This window comes from Pseudorasbora parva, chromosome 22, assembly GCF_024679245.1.
Source record: "Pseudorasbora parva isolate DD20220531a chromosome 22, ASM2467924v1, whole genome shotgun sequence".
In the NCBI taxonomy this organism is placed as follows: domain Eukaryota; kingdom Metazoa; phylum Chordata; class Actinopteri; order Cypriniformes; family Gobionidae; genus Pseudorasbora; species Pseudorasbora parva.
In genome coordinates, this window is record NC_090193.1 from 9,787,078 (window position 1) to 9,809,103 (window position 22,026).

Here is a 22,026-nt window from a genome sequence, read left to right on the forward strand (position 1 = left end):
AGAAGAAGTGAAATAAATTGATTCATACTTACGTCATTGCCCGACGAAACACACCTCTACAGCACAGCTAATCAAGTAGCCTTGCCCACCGACTCATGGAGCTGATCGGCTCGTGCTAGCTGTTCAACAACAATAAACATGCCGAGGAAGATAGCAAGATATTGCGCTATTCCTGGTTGTCCACAGTCGCTACATAAGCTTCCTTCAGATCCTAATATTAGGAATGTGTGGTTGAACTTTATTTTTAATGAAGTTCCAGCTCACGTGGGGAAGACATGTTCACTTCATTTCACTGTGGAATCGTTTGTAAACATATCTCCGGTCGATGCTGGATTTGGATCCGACAGGAATGGTGCAACACACTTATGTGAGTAAAACGTGTTTTTACATAGATCGTTTTGCATATGTGTATGTGTCTAACAAAAACATACCTTCAGCACACTGGACTCAGACACATATGGACCAGGGCTCGCAAAGCCTGGCAGGCCGATGAATCTCATTATATTCTGTTTTTGTTCTGCTATTCTCTCTCTGGAGTTGACATCTGAAGGGGCGACGCATGCGCACATGTGTATGTGTGCGTGTGGTTCATGTGTATTGTGGGCTATGTGTAATATAAAAATAATAGTCTAATCAATCAATCAAGGGTAGATGAGAAATAAATCATTGTGTTTGCTGACAGGGGAGCTGAAGCTTATTAAATATTCAAATCGTATCCAGTCCTAACTATGGGCGTTTACTTCCAAGTCTCCAGTGCGGCACGCCCATCAAAACCCAGTGTTTTTAAAAGAGCCTCAAAACCAGTGTAGAAAAAATGTAAAAACCACACGAACATCATTTGTTGACCTTAGACATCAGTATAAAAAATAAAAAAGCCAGTTCATGACACCTTTAAACTCTTGCTTGATTAACCCAAGCCTTGCTTACTCAAGGCATGCTGGTTCCAAAAACATTTCCGGGAGTAAGTTCAGACAACTCAAAGTATGTTAACCATGAACACACAAGACATTCTAAACAAAGTAACAAATCGATGATTCACCATGGAAACAGACGCTAAGAACTTCTTTTGTTTAATGATGATTTACATAACCATTTTAATGCACATCCCCACTTAATGGGTGGTTGTGCAATCATTTTTTCAATGAAATCTTTAAGGATTATATTGTTTGCTTGATGCTAATTAATTAAATACTGATCAAATGTGTAAGATGTCAATAAAATAATTAATATATTTGAAATGCATTAACATATCACTAATTCTTTAGAATTAATATCTAATATTGTATATTATATACAAACCCAATTCCAAAAAAGTTGGGACACTTTACAAATTGTGAACTAAAACAGAAAGCAATGAAGTGGAAGTTTCAAATTTCAATATTTTATTCAGAATACAACCTATGTGACATATTGAATGTTTAAACTGAGAAAACTGAGAAAATTAATCATTTTAAGAGAAAAATATGTTGATTTTAAATTCTGTGGCATCAACACATCTCAAAAAAGTTGGGACAAGGTCATGTTTAAGGTCACGCTCAAAATAGAACTTTTTAATGCACAATCCCTCACAAATAAGTCATCTTTCATCCAAGACCACATCATTGATAAGAGATTAAACCTTATGTGCTTAATGGAAACATGGCATCAGCCTGCAGTTTACGCAGCACTTAATGATGCCTGTCCTCCTGGTTACAGCTACCTGGAGAAAGCCCACTACACTGGTCGTGGTGGTGGCTTAGCTGTAATTCATAGACAATCATTGGAGCTGTCTTTTCTCCCTCTGCCCACAGTGTCATCATTTGAATACCTTGCTTTTAAATGTAAACCCCCTTTTTCTTTGACAATACTGCTTATTTATCGGCCCCCAAAAACAAATTCAGTTTTTATCTCTGAGATGCATGACTTTCTCACAACACTCTGCTCTACTTCTGCCAACATTTTAATATTAGGAGATTTTAATATTCAAGTAGATACCCCCTCCTGCCACCTGGCAGCTGAGTTTCTGCAATTATTGGACTGCCTCAATCTCCAACAGCATGTGGATGGACCCACTCATTCTAGGGGGCACACTCTGGACTTGGTCATTTCCAACTCTCCTCATATTAGAAACCTCTTGGTGTATGATCTGGGTGTGTCTGACCACCAGGCCATCTCATTGGAGCTGCCACGCCCCTCTTCCCTTACCAAAGGTTCCCGTCAAATTTGCTTCAGGAACCTGAAAAAGATTAACCAAGACTCTTTAACTACAGACCTTCAGCAATTCTCCTCTGTTGATCTCTCCTCAGTCTCTGAGTCGGTTGACTTCTACAACAAGTCTCTGAGCAGCCTTCTAGATCTTCACGCACCTGTCATAACTAGAATGGTCACCTTCTCGCGCTCAGCACCCTGGTACACCAGCGAACTGCGGAAGATGAAGACGGCTGGGCGCGTACTTGAGAGGCGTCTCAAGCTCTCAGGACTCACTGTTCATAGGCAAGCCTATAGAGATCATCAGAAGGCCTACGCAAGGTCTTTGAGAGATGCTCAGACACAGTTCTACTCTAGCATCATCAACAATAACCCTGGAAACTCCAAGAAGCTTTTCTCCACTATAAATCACATCCTCAAACCACAAACTCACTCTTTTTCAGAAGCCACAGAAGAGAGGTGCAATAAGTTCATGACCTTTTTTAGGAACAAAGTAGACAACATCCACTTGCTTCTATCTAGCACCTCCGCTCTGCCTGTTCCGTCTGTTGATCCACAGCCAGGGACCTTCCAACATCTCTGCTGCTTCTCCATCATCACACAGCTCGAGGTTGAGGACATCATCAGAAAAATGAAACCATCCACCTGTGCACTGGATCCTTTTCCTACAGCCTTGGTAAAATCTAACCTCAGTGTCTTAAGTCCATTTATTACCAAGATTATTAATAATTCCCTCCAGGCTGGCCATGTTCCTTCATCTCTTAAAACTGCTATCATCGGACCACTTCTGAAAAAACCTACTTTAGACCCAGATGTTAATGACAACTACAGGCCCATCTCCAACCTCCCATACCTCTCTAAGGTGCTGGAAAAAGTTGTTGCTGCACAGCTTCAGGTCCATTTGGAGCATAACCATCTTTATGAGAAATTTCAGTCTGGTTTCCGCTCAGGACACAGCACAGAAACAGCTTTGGTCAGGGCCACAAACGATCTTTTGATGGCGGCAGATGCTGGTTCCCCATCCCTTCTCATCCTCCTGGACTTAACTGCAGCTTTTGATACAGTTAACCATAACATCCTCCTTCACCGTTTACATTCCACCATTGGTCTCTCTGACTCGGTCCACAACTGGTTTTCTTCTTATCTCACTGGGAGAACTGAATATGTTGCGTTAGGACAAGCTACATCCCTGTCACACAATGTCACCTGCGGTGTCCCTCAAGGCTCTGTGCTCGGACCCACCCTGTTCATACTCTACATACTCCCCCTTGGCCGTCTCATCAACCGGCATGGGATTTCTTTTCACTGCTATGCTGATGACACTCAACTTTACTTTAGGACAAGTTCATCTCCCTCTGCTGACCTCAAACCATCCACTTTGATCACTTGCCTGGATGAGATAAAGGCGTGGATGAAGCAAAACTTTCTGCAGCTAAACAGCTCCAAGACTGAAGCTATCCTAGTCGGCACTCCACTTCAGGTCCAGAAGTCCGTTATCACCAGCATTGCTTTCTCTGATCAGGTCATTCCACTTTCCACTTCAGTCACCAATCTGGGGGTCAGAATGGAATCACAGCTTACTTTTGAAGCGCACATCAAACACCTGTGTTAGACATCCTTCTTCCACCTCAGAAACATTGCCAAACTTCGTCCCATTCTATCACTGGCTGATGCGGAGAAGCTTGTCCACGCCTTTATCTCCTCCAGGCTGGACTACTGTAATGCGCTCCTTATTGGCATCCCTAGCAAAAATCTCCAGAGGCTGCAGTGTATTCAGAACAGCGCTGCTAGGATCCTCATGAGGGTGCGCAAATACGACCATATCACCCCCATTCTAAAATCACTCCACTGGCTTCCTGTGTCGTTCAGGATCGAGTACAAGATTTCTCTCCTTACCCACCAGTGCATCCATGGTGATGCTCCCTCCTATCTCAAGGAACTCCTCACCACACAAACAGCCACTCGTAACCTCCGCTCTGTTTCGCTGTATCGCCTCAAAACTCCCACAGCCAATCTCCGTACTATGGGGGATCGGGCCTTCTGCTCTGCAACCCCCAGTCTGTGGAATGCTCTCCCTGACCACCTGCGGACTCCACAGATACTTTTAAGCGTGGTCTTAAAACCCACCTTTTTAGCAGAGCTTTTAATTGACTTGCTACTTCTTTATTTTATTTTATTTTTCAGTTTTATTTATTTATTGTTGTTGATTTGTTTTTTGTTTTTTTAATTCTGTAGCACTTTGAGATTTTGTTTAATATAAAGTGCATTATAAATAAAATTTATTATTATTATTATTATTATGTTTACCACTGTGTGGCATCCCCTCTTCTTTTTATAGGGATATTATCCCATTCTTGTCTTATACAGGCTTGCTCAACTGTCTTGAGTCTTCTTTGTTGCATCTTCCTCTTTATGATGCGCCAAATGTTTTCTATGGGTGAAAGATCTGGACTGCAGGCTTGCCATTTCAGTACCCGGATCCTTCTTCTACACATGAAGTTGTTTCCTTGAAAGAGATGGATGGGAGCATATGTTGTTCTAGAACTTGGATATACCTTTCAGCATTGATGATGCCTTTCCAGATGTGTAAGCTGCCCATGCCACACACACTCATGCAATCATCAGATATGCCAAATACCATCAGAGATGCAGGCTTCTGAACTAAGCGCTGATAACAGCTTGGGTTGTTCTTGTCCTCTTTAGTCCAGATGACATGGCGTCCCAGTTTTCCAAAAAGAACTTCAAATTTTGATTCGTCGTATTTTAAATGAGCCTTGGCCCAGAGAAACGTATGCGCTTCTGGATCATGGTTAGATAGGGCTTCTTTTTTGATCTATAGAGTTTTAGCTGGCAACAGTAAATAGCACAGTGGATTGTGTTCACCGAAAATGTTTTCTGGAAGTATTCCTGAGCCCATGTTGTGATTTCCATAACAGTAGCATTCCTGTATCTGATGCAGTGCCAACTAAGGGCCCAAAAATGGTTTTCCGGCCTTGACCCTTATGCACAGAGATTTTTCCAGATTATCTGAACCTTTGGATGATATTATACAGTGTAGATGATAATAACTTCAAACTCTTTACAATTTTTCTCTGAGAAACTCCTTTCTGATTGCTCCACTATTTTTCGCATGCAGTATTGGGAGAATTGGTGATCCTCTGCCCATCTTGACTTCTGAGAGACACTGCCACTCTGAGAGGCTGTTTTATACCCAATCATGTTGCCAATTGACCTAAGTTGCAAATTGGTCCTCCAGCTGTTCCTTATGTGTGCATTTAACTTTGCAGGCCTCTTATTGTTACCTGTCCCAACTTTTTTGGAATATGTTTCTCTCATGAAATCCAAAATGAGCCAATATTTGGCATGACATTTCAAAATGTCTCACTTTTAATGTTTGATATATTCTCTATATTCTATTGTTAAGAAATAATTTCTATTGTAAATTATTGCATTCTTTTTTCTTTTGTAGGGTGTCCCAACTTTTTTGGAATCGGGTTCATAACTGAAACAAATTTGGTCATATTAATTACTATATTAATTATTTAAAACACATCTGATTACCTCTTAAACAAACTCACCCTGGAACATAACCTGCTGTGGAAAAAGTGGAATTTTTCTTTCGTTTTTTTCTTTTTCTTTTTTGAAATTGAGATTTATTCATCATCTGAAAGCTTGCCATTGATGTATGTTCTGTTAGGATATGACAGTATTTGGCAGAAACACAACTATTTCAAAATCTGGAATTTGAAAATCGCCTTTAAAAATGTCCAAATTAAGTCCTTAGCAATGCATATTATTAGTAATAAAAATTTTGATATATGTTACGGTAGGACATTTACAAAACAGCTTCCTTCCATCCTTGCCTAATATCGTAATGATTTGTAGCATAAACCAAAAATCAATCATTTTGACCCATACAATGTATTGTTGGCGATTGCCACGAATATACCTGTGTGTCTTATGACTGGTTCTATGGTCCAGGGTCACAAATGTTCTTGTGTTGTTGCTTGCTTTAAGGAGAGCCTCCAGTAAAGGGTTAATATTGAGACAGTCGTCTGGTGGTTCCGCCCTCTCCATGGGCTGTGACTCACTGTTCAGCTGCCAGTCCCACAAACACACATTAAACACAAATGCACACACACACATACATACCCGTATGAGGCCAGCATGCTGGTGTAAACTCATGTATATCAGAGTTCAGCTGTCTGAGCTGCCGGGAGAGAGAAAGAGAGAGAGTGAAAGAGAGAGAGAGAGTGAAAGACAGAGAGAGTTTATTTTGGCGCTTGGTGACACTGGAAGTTTGTTTGTTTGTGTATTATCCTTGAACGTGTACAGCAGCTTTCAAGACTATAAAAATAATTTTATGAGGATTACAAGGAGTCAATGTGATTTTAAACTGAAGGATGTCAACTAGACTAATACGAGATGTCTGAGCGAACTCTGTCATGTCAGCGTGGCTCCATGTGTTCATCGCTCTTCTACAACAGTAACTCAGCAGTGGGAAGCATGTGTTTCAGACTACATGAAAGGAAGAGCTGATTTCTGGAGGGAAACAGCAAAAGGAGCGAGAGACTCTGAGGGAAATATGAGTTTGCCAACTGGCTGTGTCTTTCTTCCACCCACTTTTAAAGTTCGAAACGTCAGTCTTTGTGGCTCTCCATGTGCTGTCAACTGTCCAATTGACATTGTGCAGAAACGCAGGCGGTAATTGAATTTCATATTCTTTTGCTTTTGTTGTGTCTAGAATCAGTTATGCATGCAAAATAGCTTTTGGCTCTTTAAAAGTTATTTTTTTTCCAATGTTAAAAAACTTTCCCCACAGTTTAACAGAACTTTAACTGTAAGCCAAGAAAGCAGTTTGATTTCCATAAAAAGGGAGACACTGAGGCTCTGTGGCGCTATCAAAATATTTGTTTGAGCGCTCCAACTTGTCAACTTATGACTCAACCAATAGCATATATTTGGGGTGGGGCTACTTTTTTGTCCGACCAATATGAGATGGGGGGCAGGGGTTGAAGGGGCGGAAGAAGTGTTTGGGAAAACCTGTTTGAAACCAATTATTTTTTTGAAGGTCATGTTTCAGGTCGTCTGGTTTAGAGATGTTTTTGTTATATTGGCATTTTGGGGGTTCGAATATACTGAAAAGTGGCACTTTTAAAAGTTGAGGATATTTACGTTCAGTGAGCAGTTTGTTTTGCAGAAATTAAAAGGCTGTGTAGTGAAAATATCAATAAGAAATAGAAAAAAATACTATTTTACAAGATTTGGTATGGATTTGATATGAGAAATAAGAAAATGTACTATTTTTAGAAAAAATGTAAGCAAGAAGGTCCACCCCTAACCCCAAACTTAAATATTACTGACAGTGGGGCATAAACAGATTGTACAAATTCTTATGAATCAGCAGCAAATTATCCAAAATTTAAAATGTAAACATTTTGAAAATTAAAAAGATTGCATTGGAAATAAGTATTGTTTGCCTTTGGACAGATGTTTTGTAGGTGTCAGTTTCTGTGTAGTGATTTGTGTGACTCAAAAAAAAGGAACTAAATGGTATATTCTTCATTGCCCAGTGAACCACACATGCGGAAAACATCAGACAAATGAACTTCCACTGATGTTCATTCAGGATGTTTGTTTTTGTCATCAGCAGTTGTCATGAGAGTTCTCTCGTGACAGTGATGGAGTGAATCTCACACAAACATGTGCAGGTCATATTTCACTCCAAAGTCAAATCAGAACAAGAATAAAAATAAATAGATGCATTAGCAAATACATTTTTTATAAATTACACATGAATTATATTTCGAATAAAGTATTAAAGTGGTTGGGAGGTCTCCTACAATAGGTTTGCATGCATCCAAGGTCAAAAAACACTCAGGTCAGATGGCCCAGTCTGTTGTGATTAGTCAATAGTCAAGTCACCTTTATTAATATATCGCTTTTTACAATGTCGACTGTTTCAAAGCAGCTTCACAGTGTTAAACAAAACAAAAAAAGAGATTTACTCTTTAGCCGCTCTGGTGAAAACGTGGATGTTATCCAGCTAATTTCAATTGTCATATAGTGTCAATGCGGGCAGATCCGTAATATAGGGTTGAATATTTAGTGTCCTCAACTGAGTAAACCAAAAGCCAAAGGTGACGGTGGCAAGGAACAAAAACTCCTTCAGGGCCAGAATGGAGAAAAAAACCTTGGGAGAAACCATGCTCAGTCGGGGTACAGGTTCTCCTCTGGCCGACGAACAAATAGTGTATGATTATGATTCTGGCAACATTACAGGTCAGAAGTCATATTAGATTGAAAGATATTCAAAAGATTACTTGAAAGATCGGAGTTGTCACGCTTACACCGTGACAGTGTGTGTCAAGAAACAAACGTCCATTACCATATCTTAACTTCGGCTCCGGAGACTTCCTCATGTCAGTAATAAGAACAGGAGCGATGGTGTCGGTTTTATCAAATTAAAGGGTTAGTTCACCCAAAAATGAAAATTCGGTCATTAATTACTCACCCTCATTTCGTTCGACACCCATAAGACCTCCGTTCATCTTCGGAACACAAATGAAGATATTTTTGTTGAAATCTGATGACTCAGAAAGGCCTCCATTTCATAATGCTCCGAAGCTTCAGGACGCAGTGTTTTGAAATCGGCCATCAATATATAAGTCACTATTTAGTTTTTTTTTTTTTTTTTTGCACACTAAATTCTCCTCCTTTCATAAAATGTATGTACATTTTACTCCTGGCAAATTGTTAAAAAAAATAAATGTGTGTGAGCATGTTACCTATATATATTATAGTCAGATATGACGCGCTGCTGAAACACGCTTCGCCGCAAATGAGTAAAGCAAGCCAACACGCAAACGATCGCAAGGAAAACTGAAAGCAAGTCTGCTTAGATGCTCGAAAACACAAACATCTTCATTAAAGCTAATGAGACTAAATGATCTTACCAGAGCTTAGGACGCTCTTTCTCATATTGCAGTCCTGATTGAAATGAGCTGATGATAAGATGCAGCTCGAATCTTTTGCTTTATTTCGTTGACGTGAACTCCGTTAAATGTGCATATAGCGCGGGAAATAAAGATTGGATCTATATTCATTTTGCGGAGAGATGTAATTTTGTTATTTTTTATTTTTTATTTGTGTAGACCGATTCGTTTGCGAGCGCCTATACCATCAGCCTAACCTCAAATTATCAAAAATGCCTTTTTACTGTGGTGGTGATAATAGGCTAAACATTTAAACTAAACGTTTAAACTAAACTATAAAAAAGTGTTTTTCACTTGTTTTTAAATATCATTTTATTATAGGCAAGACAAGTCAAGTGTTGATGTGAAGGGGTTAAAGCGTTGGGTTAACTGTCGGCCGCTGGCTGCTTGGTCGTCACTTTAAAAAATAAAAAAAATTAATTTAACAAACAAAAAGATGCTCCAACATTTTTTCTAAATTACCTCATAAAGAATAAACTAAATAAAAAAATCAACTAAATATAACTACTTTGACATTAAAAATGAAACTGAACTATTTTAAAGGTCCCATTCTTTGCGATTCCATCTTTCAAACTTTAGTTAGTGTGTAATGTTGCTGTTAGAGCATAAATAATACCTGTAAAATTATAAAGCTCAAAGTTCAATGCCAAGCGAGATATTTTATTTAACAGAAGTTCCCTTTCAAAGCCTACAGCCAACGGCCGGTTTGGACTACAGCCCTGCACTTCCTGCTTTAATGACGCAACTAAAACCGTTTGACGAACCCTCCGCCCACAAGAACACGCAAATTCGGGGGCGTTGTCCTTTTGCTCTCGCAGGTCGAGAATAGCAAGCGTTGTTTTTGTAGAGTGTGTTTGTCGCCATGCCATTGAAACGCTGTTATTTTCATCCCGGAGTCAAATCACCTTTGTTTGGCCTTCCCACGGACGCTGTACGTAGAGATCAATGGCTACAGTTTATGGTTAACTCGGTTCCGGAAAATTATAATCACAATTTAAAACTATGTGCAGCACATTTTGCTGAGGACTGCTTCCTTAATCTCAATCAGTTTAATGCCGGATTCGCAGAAAGATTATTCTTAAAAGATGACGCAGTTCCCTCTTTGTCTGGAGAAGGCGTTGTTTATATGGACCACAACCGGTAAGTGTATTTTATTATTTAAGTCGGTCCGTTTAACAGTTTATGTAACTCATGACACAAAGTGCAACGCTGTTTAGCTTTGTTAACTAACGTTAGATGGTAATTGAAACTAATCCGAAAAACTTAGCATATAAAAGTGAAGTAATTCATTCAGACACCATCGATTGTTGGTGTTTGTAATGATCAGTTTAAACTACTGAATAGACAGCTTACCATTCTGAAACATCCAGCAAAAGTCTTTCCTGAGCAGGTTGTAATCGATCCTCTTCGATATTCTCCGGGTCTGATTCCGACTCAAATTGATAAGGCAATATAGACATTTTTGCAATAACATTGAGCGCGCGTATGGTATCTACACATTATGATAAGAGGCGGGAAGCCAATGGGAAACTTGGGAACAATGGGAACTTTAAGCTCACTTTTACCTCAAATATTCATTGCTGTAATATGTGTGGTTGTGTGTCTGTTTTTGAGAACTTTTTAAAAAATACTGGTGGGAAAACAGTTAATATGATAATCATTCAGTATGATGATATGATGTATGATGTCCCAGGGCCTGGCCAGGTTTGTAGGGCCACATTGTCACTACCAACTTCTTATCTCTGAAAACTGGAAATAAGAAGAGAGAAACCAAAACAATTACAGTAATTAGCCTGTGCTGAAGCTGTAATACAGATATAAATATAATATGATGATGATTTGTATAGGATCAGGTCTTTATCTGAAACACATAAACCACTCTGCCTTTTATCTCAGAGCAAATTTCACACCACTTTCAGGGCTGCACAGCAACACAGTCTGCCGCGAACAGCCACTGTTATTGACCTGGAAAGAAGTGAGTGTGTGCACATGGAATATTTCTGAATCTACATTATAAATTTACTTTAAAGAGATAGTTCACCCCCAAAAAGGTCCTCCTTTACTTATCCTCATCATCTTATTTGAAACAAACTTCCAAGCAGATTGTCCAAACTGCTCTTTTTGAAAGCATTCAATGACCCTAGGCTATCAAATAACAAACAAGCACCATGGAAGTAGTTCCAAGTCTTCTAAGGTTTTATAATAAGAATAATTTGTTACATTTAATACACTCAAAGTGCATTACATATGGAAGAGGGAATCTTCTGATCCACCACCAATGGGCAGCATCCACCTTGATGATGCAACGGCAGCCATATTGCGCCAGAACGCCCACCACAGACCAGCTTGTGGTGGAGAGACGACAGAGTGATGAAAAAAGTCAGGATTTGTGGAAGATTAGAAGGCGATGATGGACAGAGGCTAATGGGCCGGGGATGCCGGGGTTACACCCCTACTCTTTCATGATCTAGAATCTAGATGCATAGACGCTGTGCAGACCGACCCGCGTATGATTGGGTAAAAAAACGCATGCGTGAATCAAAAGCATAAGGATTCATATGCTCTCGCTGGACTCGTTGCCATACGGCAATTGATCTGCACAGCGCCGATGCATCTCGAACAAGCCTTCCATCAATCGGTTCTTACTTCTAGCCCAGCAATGTTTGGTGCTACTTAAGAACCACTTTTCCTGGCTCGGAGCTAGTGCGTTGGGTGTGGAAACACAAAGAACCGATTTGAAACTAGGCTCTGGCTCCGAACTAGCACCTGCACTGCCTTGGTGAAAAAGGGGTAAGGGTGAGCACCCCCTGCTGGCCTCACTAAACACCTCTTCCGGCAGCAATCTAGTTTTTCCCAGGTGGTCTCCCATCCAGGTTCTAATCCTGCTTAGCTTCAGTGAGCAATTTTACTTTCCTGTTGTTGGTTGTTTATTTTATATGATTAAAGCATTTGAACGTTCACCGGTTCCTGCCTTCTTCTTCCCTGAAAAACGTACCGCGTTACAGTGCTGCTGAAATCCGGGATTAAGGATAAATGTGCTGTCATAGAGCCCTTACCGCTGTGGGGAATCCGCGGTGCCGTTGTACATTGATAGAGCAGAGTCCGCCACCATGGAGGCTCGAGGTGGTGGGCTGGAGTGAGTTGCCGGAGGGACGGACTAACTTGCTGCCAGTCGCCTGGGTTCTGGAGGGGCGGCTGCCATCTCAGAGGGAGCGGAGGAGTCACCGCCATTCCCTGTGGGCTGGAGCCTGCTGCCATCTGGCATAATGGGGAGGAGCAGGAAATGGGGGAGGAGCTGCCAGCTGCCCGACCCCGGAGGAGCCGCCGCCGACCACCAGGCAGCGGAGGGCCATCCAGCACCACCGCTAGGCATCGTGGAGGATTTCACCCAGCTGCTGGAGGACTGGATTGCAGTGCGTTTTGGGAACCTGACCAGTCTTTTTATTCCCTCTCTTCTCTCCCATTCTCGCCTCTGTCACTCCTTATATGCTTCCGTCTTCTTTTCTCTTGCCTGGTCTGTCCTTACCCCCAGGTGCTGCATCCGGGGGGATCTGTCTCGTGGGTACCTCCCGGTCTGCAATGGGGGTATGTGACAAGTATTGCGGGGCCAAGAACCCTGAGAGCACGGGCAAAACTGGTGGCAAAAGTGATAATTAATTAGCATCACTTGCAACAACAAAGAAGGACGAGAGAGGACCAGGCCTGGACTATTTATGGTCTGTTTTGGTTATGTGTGTGTGGCAGTCATCCACATGGGGCTGCCACTTTTACTTTAGTATTGTTGTTTGTCTATTTTATATGATTAAAGCTTTTGATTGTTCGGCGGCTCTCGCCTACTTCTTCCTTGAACAACATAACGTGTTACAAGTAGAAATATGTGAAGAGAGTCAAATTTTATGTTTACAATTTGCATTTGCAACGTCGAGCATTTTAGCATTCGTTGTTCTTCATGTATTTTTTGGGTGGGTGGGTTGTCTGGGGTTTCCCTTACTGGCCATTTTGAACAATGTGAAAAAATTATAAAAGTTTGCTTGACTGCGCACATAACAATATTGACTTCTGATTGGTCAGTGGCTGTTATTTGTAGTTCATTCATTTTCATATGTTGATAATTTATATATTTTATTTGCATGATAAGTTTTACATAATACACAACGCTGTTAATAATGGGAATGGTGTTTTTTTTTTTTAACAGAGTGGGTTCTTTTTGTATTAATTTATTTTTTCAGCAAGGGAGATTTCATCACTCCACATACCTCCACAAATCAAGTCACTCCATTTATTTCTGTAATTTAGCCAAAATCCCATTATAAAAGATGAAGTGCTACAACAGGCTATTTAAGGCCGTATTCGCTATGACTCTATGACAAATTCAAGACTAATACGCTCTGCTCCACTCCTTAAATACATAAAATATTAGCCTTTATATATAGTGTTTCTTGATTAGATGGTCCAATATGTGTGCAGCACTTCATTCACTATTGAGTTATGGAGTTATGATGTTTTACTGGCAGTTTGAGGATCCATTTGGTTCATTGGTTAAATATTTGAGAAACCCAACAGATGTAAAGGGCCACCAATAGTAATTTTTATGGGGGGAAAAAATTAAATATGGATGTTTTCATCAGTCAGGCAGTTACGAAACATGATTTTAAATGTTCCTTTTTGTGTTAATTTAAAGTGGTAAATGTCTTTTATTATTCGTATTATTATTTTTAACAAGTGCTGATTTTGCAGTAAATTTATATTAGATGCTTTGTAACAATAACTGTTCTAGAGCATGACTTTTCCAATGTGGGCATTTTGACTTTTTTTTAAGATGAATATCTTTTGAATTTTGTCAAAAATGTTAAATATATTGTGATATAAACGTTTCGCTACATAGCCTAGCCTTTATCTAATACTCTAAGTTCAGAATTCAACGTACTGCAAACTAAATATTTATTTATTTATTTGCAATATCATTAAGAAATCCAATTAGTGTTTAATTTTAAATGAGTCAGTGGAACTTTATACATCTGTCCTTATTTTGTAATGGTAACCCCTCCCAAAAAGATCATTATATTTGAGGGTCTTTGTCTTCAAAAGCTTGGCATTTCATTGTATGGACTATGGAGGGTCGTTCAGATTAATGTCACCTTTTGTGTTTGTACAATGTTGGAACTACGAGGTAAATACGATGACGAGGTCGGAATAAGATGACGAGGTAAAATGTTAAGGTGAACTTTTCCTTTATCTAGTTTTATGGCCCATGTAAGACAAACATGAGAACTGCTTTTTGGGGGGAGGGGTGATTATTACCTAATTTGAGCAGGAAGTGGCAGAGGCCACGCTTGAATTACTCATTTATTGAAAATTTTTGATTTAGGCCACATCTGCACCTCTAATCAGGGCCCATCCCTCTCCACAGAGCGGTTCTTGCCCATCATGCATTGAGTCTTCATATGACTGGCCACTGTGCACTTTAATTGCCTCTGCTCAGTAACTGATGTGTCCTGTCGGGTCGCGATCGAAGCAATGTTCCAAATAAAGACCGATTCCTAATCGGCGCCAGCAGAGAGACTAGAGTCAGAGCTCTGGAATACAGCTGGTGTGCAGGTGAACAAGGGCACTAGTGCATTGTGGGAGATGAACTGTCCACTCTCATCGTGCTCTTCACACCAAGAGCTTATTGATCCCACCATTCCATATCCCGCCTCATAACATGAGCACCTGGAGGGATTGGGCAAATCTGTCTCCATGTTTGCCTGTTCAGAGCCAGCAGGTTCTTAAATGGTTCTTTGGCAGGGTGTATGGTTCCCTGAAGAACCTTTAATATCCAAAGAACCTTTCCATTTCACTAATGGTTCTTTGTAGTGCAAAAGGTTATTTAGACTATAAAATGGTTGGGGGGAAAATGGTTCTTTAAAGAACCTTTCACAAACGGTTCTTTGGGGAACCAAAAATGGTTCTTCTATGGCGTCACTGTGAAATCCCATTTTTGGTTCTTCTTGGCTCCTTTATTTTTAAGGATGTATACGAAGACTGGAAGGAAGAACTGGTGCAGTTTAGTTCATTCATCTTGAAATGTATAGTGAAGTTTACAAGGTGCTTTAGTCAGGGTTGGGCAAAAATAGGAATAGTTTTTTTTTTCTAATTAAAATAGTCATGTGATAATCTACTAAATGTGTTTCTTGCTTGCGTTAAGATTAACAACTATGAACAATGACTTTTGGTATGAGTGTTCAATTGTGAAATGTACTTCACTGGAATGATAAAAATCTTTGACGATCTGTGAGAATCTTCATTACATATTGCTTCATTTTACTTCCACGTACAATATTTGTACAAGCAGTTTGTTTAATACCTTGAGTGTGCTAACATTCTACTTGTGACAGCGTACTAATACTAATCATTCTCACTAAGCTAATCTCACTCTTTACGATAGATCATACTCATAATTTATGACCTGTGAATTTGACTTTCAAACCAAAATTACCAAAAACCTAAATGACCTTCATTATTGTATTACATTACATGATTATATTTATTTTTATTTATAGTTTTCTATTGATCAGGAGCCATTTGGGTAAATTTGGGGGGAAAGATAATTAAATAAACCGTAATACTCGTAAAAATAGGCTTTTTTATATATTAAGTACAATGACTTTTTCTTTTTTTTCTTCTCTAAAGCGTGTCTGATCCTGAAGCTGTCTGACGTGCATTATTGTGGTATTCTACAAATCTGTCAGCTCTGCTGGCATGTTGCGACTTGTGCGTCGGCAAAGAGAAATTACGTGTGTGAGTGTGCGGTCAGAATACAAGAGAAAAAGAGAGGGCTGGATGTATTTATGGAAAAAACACTGCATTTAGCTTCAAAGTTTACAGATTTTAGTCTTTGGGTTTACTTAGGCCTAACTGATATAAATACCAAATTAAATGTAAGAAATGTATCTCTTTATTCTTTAATAAATATTTTTTTATGGTAAGATTGGCACTGGATTTGTCTCCAGTGGAGAAGTCTTGAGAGTTAGAATGGCAATCTACTTGCAGACAAGAACAAGAGCTGCTGAAAAGCACGTACTGTGGTAAGTCCACTGTTTACATTTGCCACATTAGACAAACTGATGCGTATTTCAGACCGCTCTTCAGAATCGTAATTTGTACTTTGCTCTATGTTGAAATATATAGAGTTTGCTTCCCCGTTCTTAATTTCAGTGCTGACAAGGCATATATTTGATCTGTGTGTTTTAATCTGGGATATGCTGAGACATTGATCGATTGATGATTTGAATGTATGTGAATCTAATGCTTATTAGACAAACATTTTGATGTTTATTAGATATTTGTACACAATCATTATTTCCAGACTTCTTGAATTTATTTGTGCTTACAGTTTACTGGAAAGATTTGAACAATTACTTATTTATTGATCATTAATGTAAAGACATAAAATAACTGATTTAATGAATGACTGCATCTTATTATATAGAATGTTCACACAACATGTTCAGTGATTTTGTTAGTGATAAAATTAAGATTTGAATATATGGACATTATTTGACGTGATATCATTTATATATAGCATAGTTTAAATTCCACTATAGCATCAATTTACTGTTATTTACTGTAACACCAGTAAACAAAAAAGAATACAATCCAGATTCAGTTCACATTTCACTGAATCAATTCATAACTTTGATGAATTTGAAATTATTATTACTGTTACAAATGAAAATTATTTCTATAATTTCTAAATTTGTTTAATCATTCTTCATTACATATTTTGAATTTATTTTCCTATGATCCAACGTCTTAGCCATTTTAGAGCAAGTTCTAGTAATTATTTAGATATTCAATCAATCAATCAATCTCTCTCTCTCTCTCTCTCTCTCTCTCTCTCTCTCTCTCTCTCTCTCTCTCTCTCTCTCTCTCTCTCTCTCTCTCTCTCTCTCTCTCTCTCTCTCTCTCTCTCTCTCTCTCTCTGTGTCTCAGTGTCAAATCACCACTCTGGGGTTCTCTGTAGGCCAGCTGCTTAGAGTCGATCCAAAATATCAGAAGGGAAAAGTAAACTGAAAATATAAGACTGATGTTTTCCCTAGAACAATCTTGAAATCATAATTTGAATGTTCCTTTAAAAAAATACTTGTACCTTTTAAGGTACAAGCTGCTGTCACTGCAGGGTACCGTTAAGGGTACATTTGTGTTCCCCTAAGTCAAGGCTAGGCAAATTCGGTTTTAGAGAGCTGATGTCCTGCAGAGTTAAAGGTCCCGTTCTTCGCGATTCCATCTTTTAAACTTTAGTTAGTGTGTAATGTTGCTGTTAGAGCATAAATAATACCTGTAAAATTATAAAGCTCAAAGTTCAATGCCAAGCGAGATATTTTATTTAACAGAAGTTCCCTTTCAAAGCCTACAGCGAACGGCCGGTTTGGACTACACCCCTGCACTTCCTTCAGGAATGACGTAACTAGAACCGTTTGTTGACTAACCCTCCGCCCACAAGAACACGCAAAATAGGGGCGTGGTCTTGTTGCTCTCCCCCGTGGAGAAGAGCGTCAGCGCTTGCATCTCCCCGTTATGGTAAGAGGCGGGACCTTTCCGGGTAAAGTGCGCTAAGCTGCTGTCCAATCACAACATGGGAACCGCTGGCCCAATCAGAACTTGTTACGTGTTTCTGAAGGAGGGACTTCATAGAACAAGGAAATCATCAGGCCGTTTTTAGGACAGAGAAAACAGCGGTGTACAGATAAGTCAATTGTGTGAAAAATACTGTGTTTTTTTACACGCAAAACATGAACTCATGTTATATTGCACACTGTAAACATAATCAAAGCTTCGAAAACACGCGAAGAACGGGACCTTTAAGCTCCAACCCTTCTAAGTCACCACAGTATAAAACTCATGGCTCCCAGCATGCATTGCAGCATTAAGTATGTCACCATTGTTGAAAGTCATATGCTGATTCTTATAAGAAAAGAAAAGAAAAGAAAAGAAAAGAAAAGAAAAGAAAAGAAAAGAAAAGAAAAGAAAAGAAAAGAAAAGAAAAGAAAAGAAAAGAAAAGAAAAGAAAAGAAAAGAAAAGAAAAGAAAAGAAAAGAAAAGAAAAAAAAACTCAGAAAAAAGGTACAGTGCTGTCACTGGGGTGGTACACTAAGGTACAAAGTGAAAAGGTACATCTTTGTACCCCTAAATGGTACATATTATTAGTACAGTAAACGGTATCAGTACTTAAAGAGAGCATTTAAAGGTACATATTGGTACCTTTTTGGTTTTGTACCTTAGGGTACCTCTGACAGCAATGTACCATTTTTTTTCCTGAGAGTGATAATTAAATGTAAAAAGTGCGATATTTTATTTGTTTACCTGAATTTATCATTATGGACTCAAATGTTGCAGAGGTGTACCAAATGATTGTGAGCAGGGTCAGAAATGATTTTTCTTAATTAAGGGACAATTTGTCCCCTTGGACGGATTTTCTTTTTTATATTATATACCCTTACCCTATTAAATGTGTGTTCTCTTTTATGTCAACTACTAAAGTTTAACCAAAATACTTTGATCAGTCAGAACACTATAAAATGTTAAAATTTTATTTTAAAAAAACAAAAGCCATTTTTACACTGCAAAGTTAAAATAGACTGCAAACAGAAGATGCAGAAACAGAAGATGCAGAAGCAGGGGAGAACTGATCCCCTGACTGAGCCTGGTTTCTCCAAGGTTGTTGTTTTTCTCTCCATCCTGTCTCCTGATGGAGTTTGGGTTCCTTACCACTGTTGCCTCTGGCTTGCTTACTTGCTTAGACACTTAATATTCAGCAATATTTTTTTTATGAGGACTGAACTGAGACGATGACATCACTGTTTTCTACAGAGCTGTCTGAACAATGACAATTTTTCCCTTTCTTTTTAGAGCAGTTTTATAGCCAAATTGAACATTTTGTTGATTTGCATCAACAAAAGCATTTTTTTTTACTGTTGATCCTTGCAAAGCTGATTTTAAACAATCTGTTTATAAAGCACTATAAAATTAAAGGTGACTTGACTTGACCTGGCTTCTGTGGTATTACTAGGTGTCGATAAAGGGATTTGTTGGGTTTCTGGGGGGAGAGGGGTTACATTCTGGCCCAAGTCACAAAAGCCCACCACCAAGTCTCTGTGATATTTTGGGATTCTATGTATGACTTTCACTGTAGGTTTATAGGATTTTTTATTTATTTTTTCATTAGTTTTATCATCTACCAAGAGAAAATTGTACGTTTTATTACCAAGAAAAATAATAGTATGAATTGAGGTTCATATTTCACAAGCAGTGCTACTGTACAGTATGTGCCAAGTGTATTACATAAGATTGGGAATTTAAATAAACCCTTAAACCAATGAACATAGTAATAGCAATACTTGCAATACCATTAAACACCACTACTTGTCATGAAGGGTGCTAAGTAACAAAGGATTTTCTGTTTTCTCTCTACACCATGAGAATATGAGCAGAGAAATGGAGCGAACCAATATTTTACCTGAGAGCTAAAAATAGACATTCAGCCCCTGAACCTTTATAAATAAATCATAAGTAGTCATGGCTCGTTTTCTCTTCAAGTCAGTCTGAATAAGAGCAGAGTCTCCTTGAATTCAGACCCACAGACTAACAATACTTCTCTTTTTGAGTGTGTGGGCCAAAGGTCTTCATTCATTAGCCATCATACATAATAGCCATTGCATAATTGTGTTCTCTTTCTGTCACAGATGTAACATACATAAATAAACTTGTGCTTGCTGTTTTAACTTGCTGCAAGAATGCCTGTGTCTGTTCTGAAATTAAAGACAATTCTATCTATGTTGTAATTCTCAGTATTCCTTTGATCAAATGTTAGCTAGCTTCTTTTTTTTTAGTTGTCAAAATGTTTTATTCAGATAACTATTAATTCTATCACCCGTATATCTGTTGCAGTTTTGATGTGGAAAATGGGTTGTCGATCGGGCGCAGTCCAGTGGACCCCAGTCCAAGCTCAGGCCTGGTCCTCCATGCAAACAGCCAGAGACGAGAGTCTTTCCTTTACCGCTCAGACTCGGATTTCGACCTCTCGCCCAAGGCGATGTCCAGAAACTCCTCGACTACCAGCGAACTGTAAGTTTTTTTCACATACTAAAGCTAAATATTTCATCGTACTCTGTAATTGGACACATTTTTTCTTCAGAGGGGTTTCTTGTATAATTATTACTTGTTCTTTTGGCATGTAGCTCTTGAGATTTAGTCATTTTATTTGTCACATTTGAGTTCAACATTTTGCATGTGGAATAGTAGCAAGTGATAGATGTTGTAATAGTGTAAATATAAAGTCAGTGTATAAAGTCATCCACAACATATGTATTTACAAGTAAAACAAGAAATGCAAAATGTAAGATGGGATTGGGAGTGCAAAAGAAATAAATATTTCATTAAAAATGTCAATTAATCAATAAAGTATTGAGCTGGGTAAAAAAAAAATTGATTTCTCAATTTTAATCGATTCTAATTTTTACAAATCAATATTGATTCTTAAATCCCAAGAATCGACTAGTCCTTCTGTTTTCAGTTGATAAACCAGCAGAACACTAAGCGTTCCTTCCATCCAATAAATCACAATAATCTTTGTGCTTTATTACTATTAATATGAAACGAAGTCTCAGATTTCAAAATATATACATTTTTTTAAATTCAAAAACATAAATACCGTTATGACGCTGTGGCGTGAGATGCTATGATGTGGAAGTCTTGGGAGTGCCAAGCTGTGGAGTTGGTTGGCAGAGATGGATTACCATAAGGTAATCAGCATTTATGAGGACTAGTGTGGAGCACATGAAACCCAGTGGATGAGGAAATATGGCTACTATGGCCATGATGAAGGAAGTCTTTAGCCCTGTTTCCACCAAAATTGATAATGTGATCAAGGTGTTTAAATGTTTATTGCGATTAAAATCTTCGGCATATAGTTTAATGCAAATATGATTACTATGATAGTTCACCCAAAAATGAAAATGTTTTGTTTCTCTGCTGACCCCCAGGGCGTCCAAGATGTAGGTATGTTTGTTTCTTCAGTAGAACACAAAAGAAGATTTTTATCTCCAACCATTGCTTGTATAATGCATGTCAATGGGGTGTATTTCTATGAGAGTAAAAAACACATAGACATACGAATCCATATTAAACCTTGTGGCTCGTGGAGACACATTGATGACTTAAAGTGAGAACTGGAAAGTATTTATGGTATTTTTTTACCTCAAATCAGACGAATCTCCAGTATTCCCAATGCCATTACTTCCAACCGGAGGTCAAAGTAATGGTGCGATCATAGAAATGTATCCATAGATGCCTCATTCGACCGATCCACGCAGGCACTAATGAGGATTTTCATACATCGCTCCGGGTTTTGACCTTCTCTGGCGGAAGAAATGCCGTTGGGAATATTAGATGAGATTTGTCTGCTATGAGGTAAAAATTACATAAATGCTGTTTGGTTTCTCACAGAAACGGATCGTTTCATGTTTGAAGACATCAATGTTTCATCACGAGCCGCAGGGTTTAATATGGATTTGTATGTACCTGTGTTTTTACTCTTATAGTGGCTCTTATAGAAATACACCCCATTGACATTCATTATACAAGCAACCGGTGCAGTTACAACTGTAGAAACAAACACACCTACATCTTGGATGCCCTGGGGGTAAGCCTAGCCTAGAAATCTAGACGCACCCTAGCGTGAGCAAATTTAATCTGCCCGCAAGTGTCGTCTAGGAACTCTCAATACCCTTCTGAGCTGTGTTCCTCTCAATCTGGACGGGCCAATCACATCATGTATAAAGTCGGCGGGCGGGGCCATAATGAC

The 22,026-nt window shown here is 38.9% G+C and overlaps 1 protein-coding gene across 2 annotated transcripts in view; it reads left to right on the plus strand.

The window, feature by feature from the left end:
* pde4cb (phosphodiesterase 4C, cAMP-specific b) overlaps nt 1–22,026 on the plus strand; it is an 86,435-nt gene that overhangs the window by 45,374 nt on the left and 19,035 nt on the right. Inside the window, exons 1-2 of one of the 2 annotated variants that reach the window (XM_067432160.1) lie at nt 6,431–6,891; nt 20,112–20,288. In XM_067432160.1, the coding sequence (XP_067288261.1) occupies nt 6,710–6,891; nt 20,112–20,288 (359 nt within the window). In that variant the 5' untranslated portion in view covers nt 6,431–6,709. Of the gene's footprint in view, nt 1–6,430; nt 6,892–20,111; nt 20,289–22,026 lie in introns of those variants that run through there. The other variant, XM_067432159.1, reaches the window with a different exon arrangement.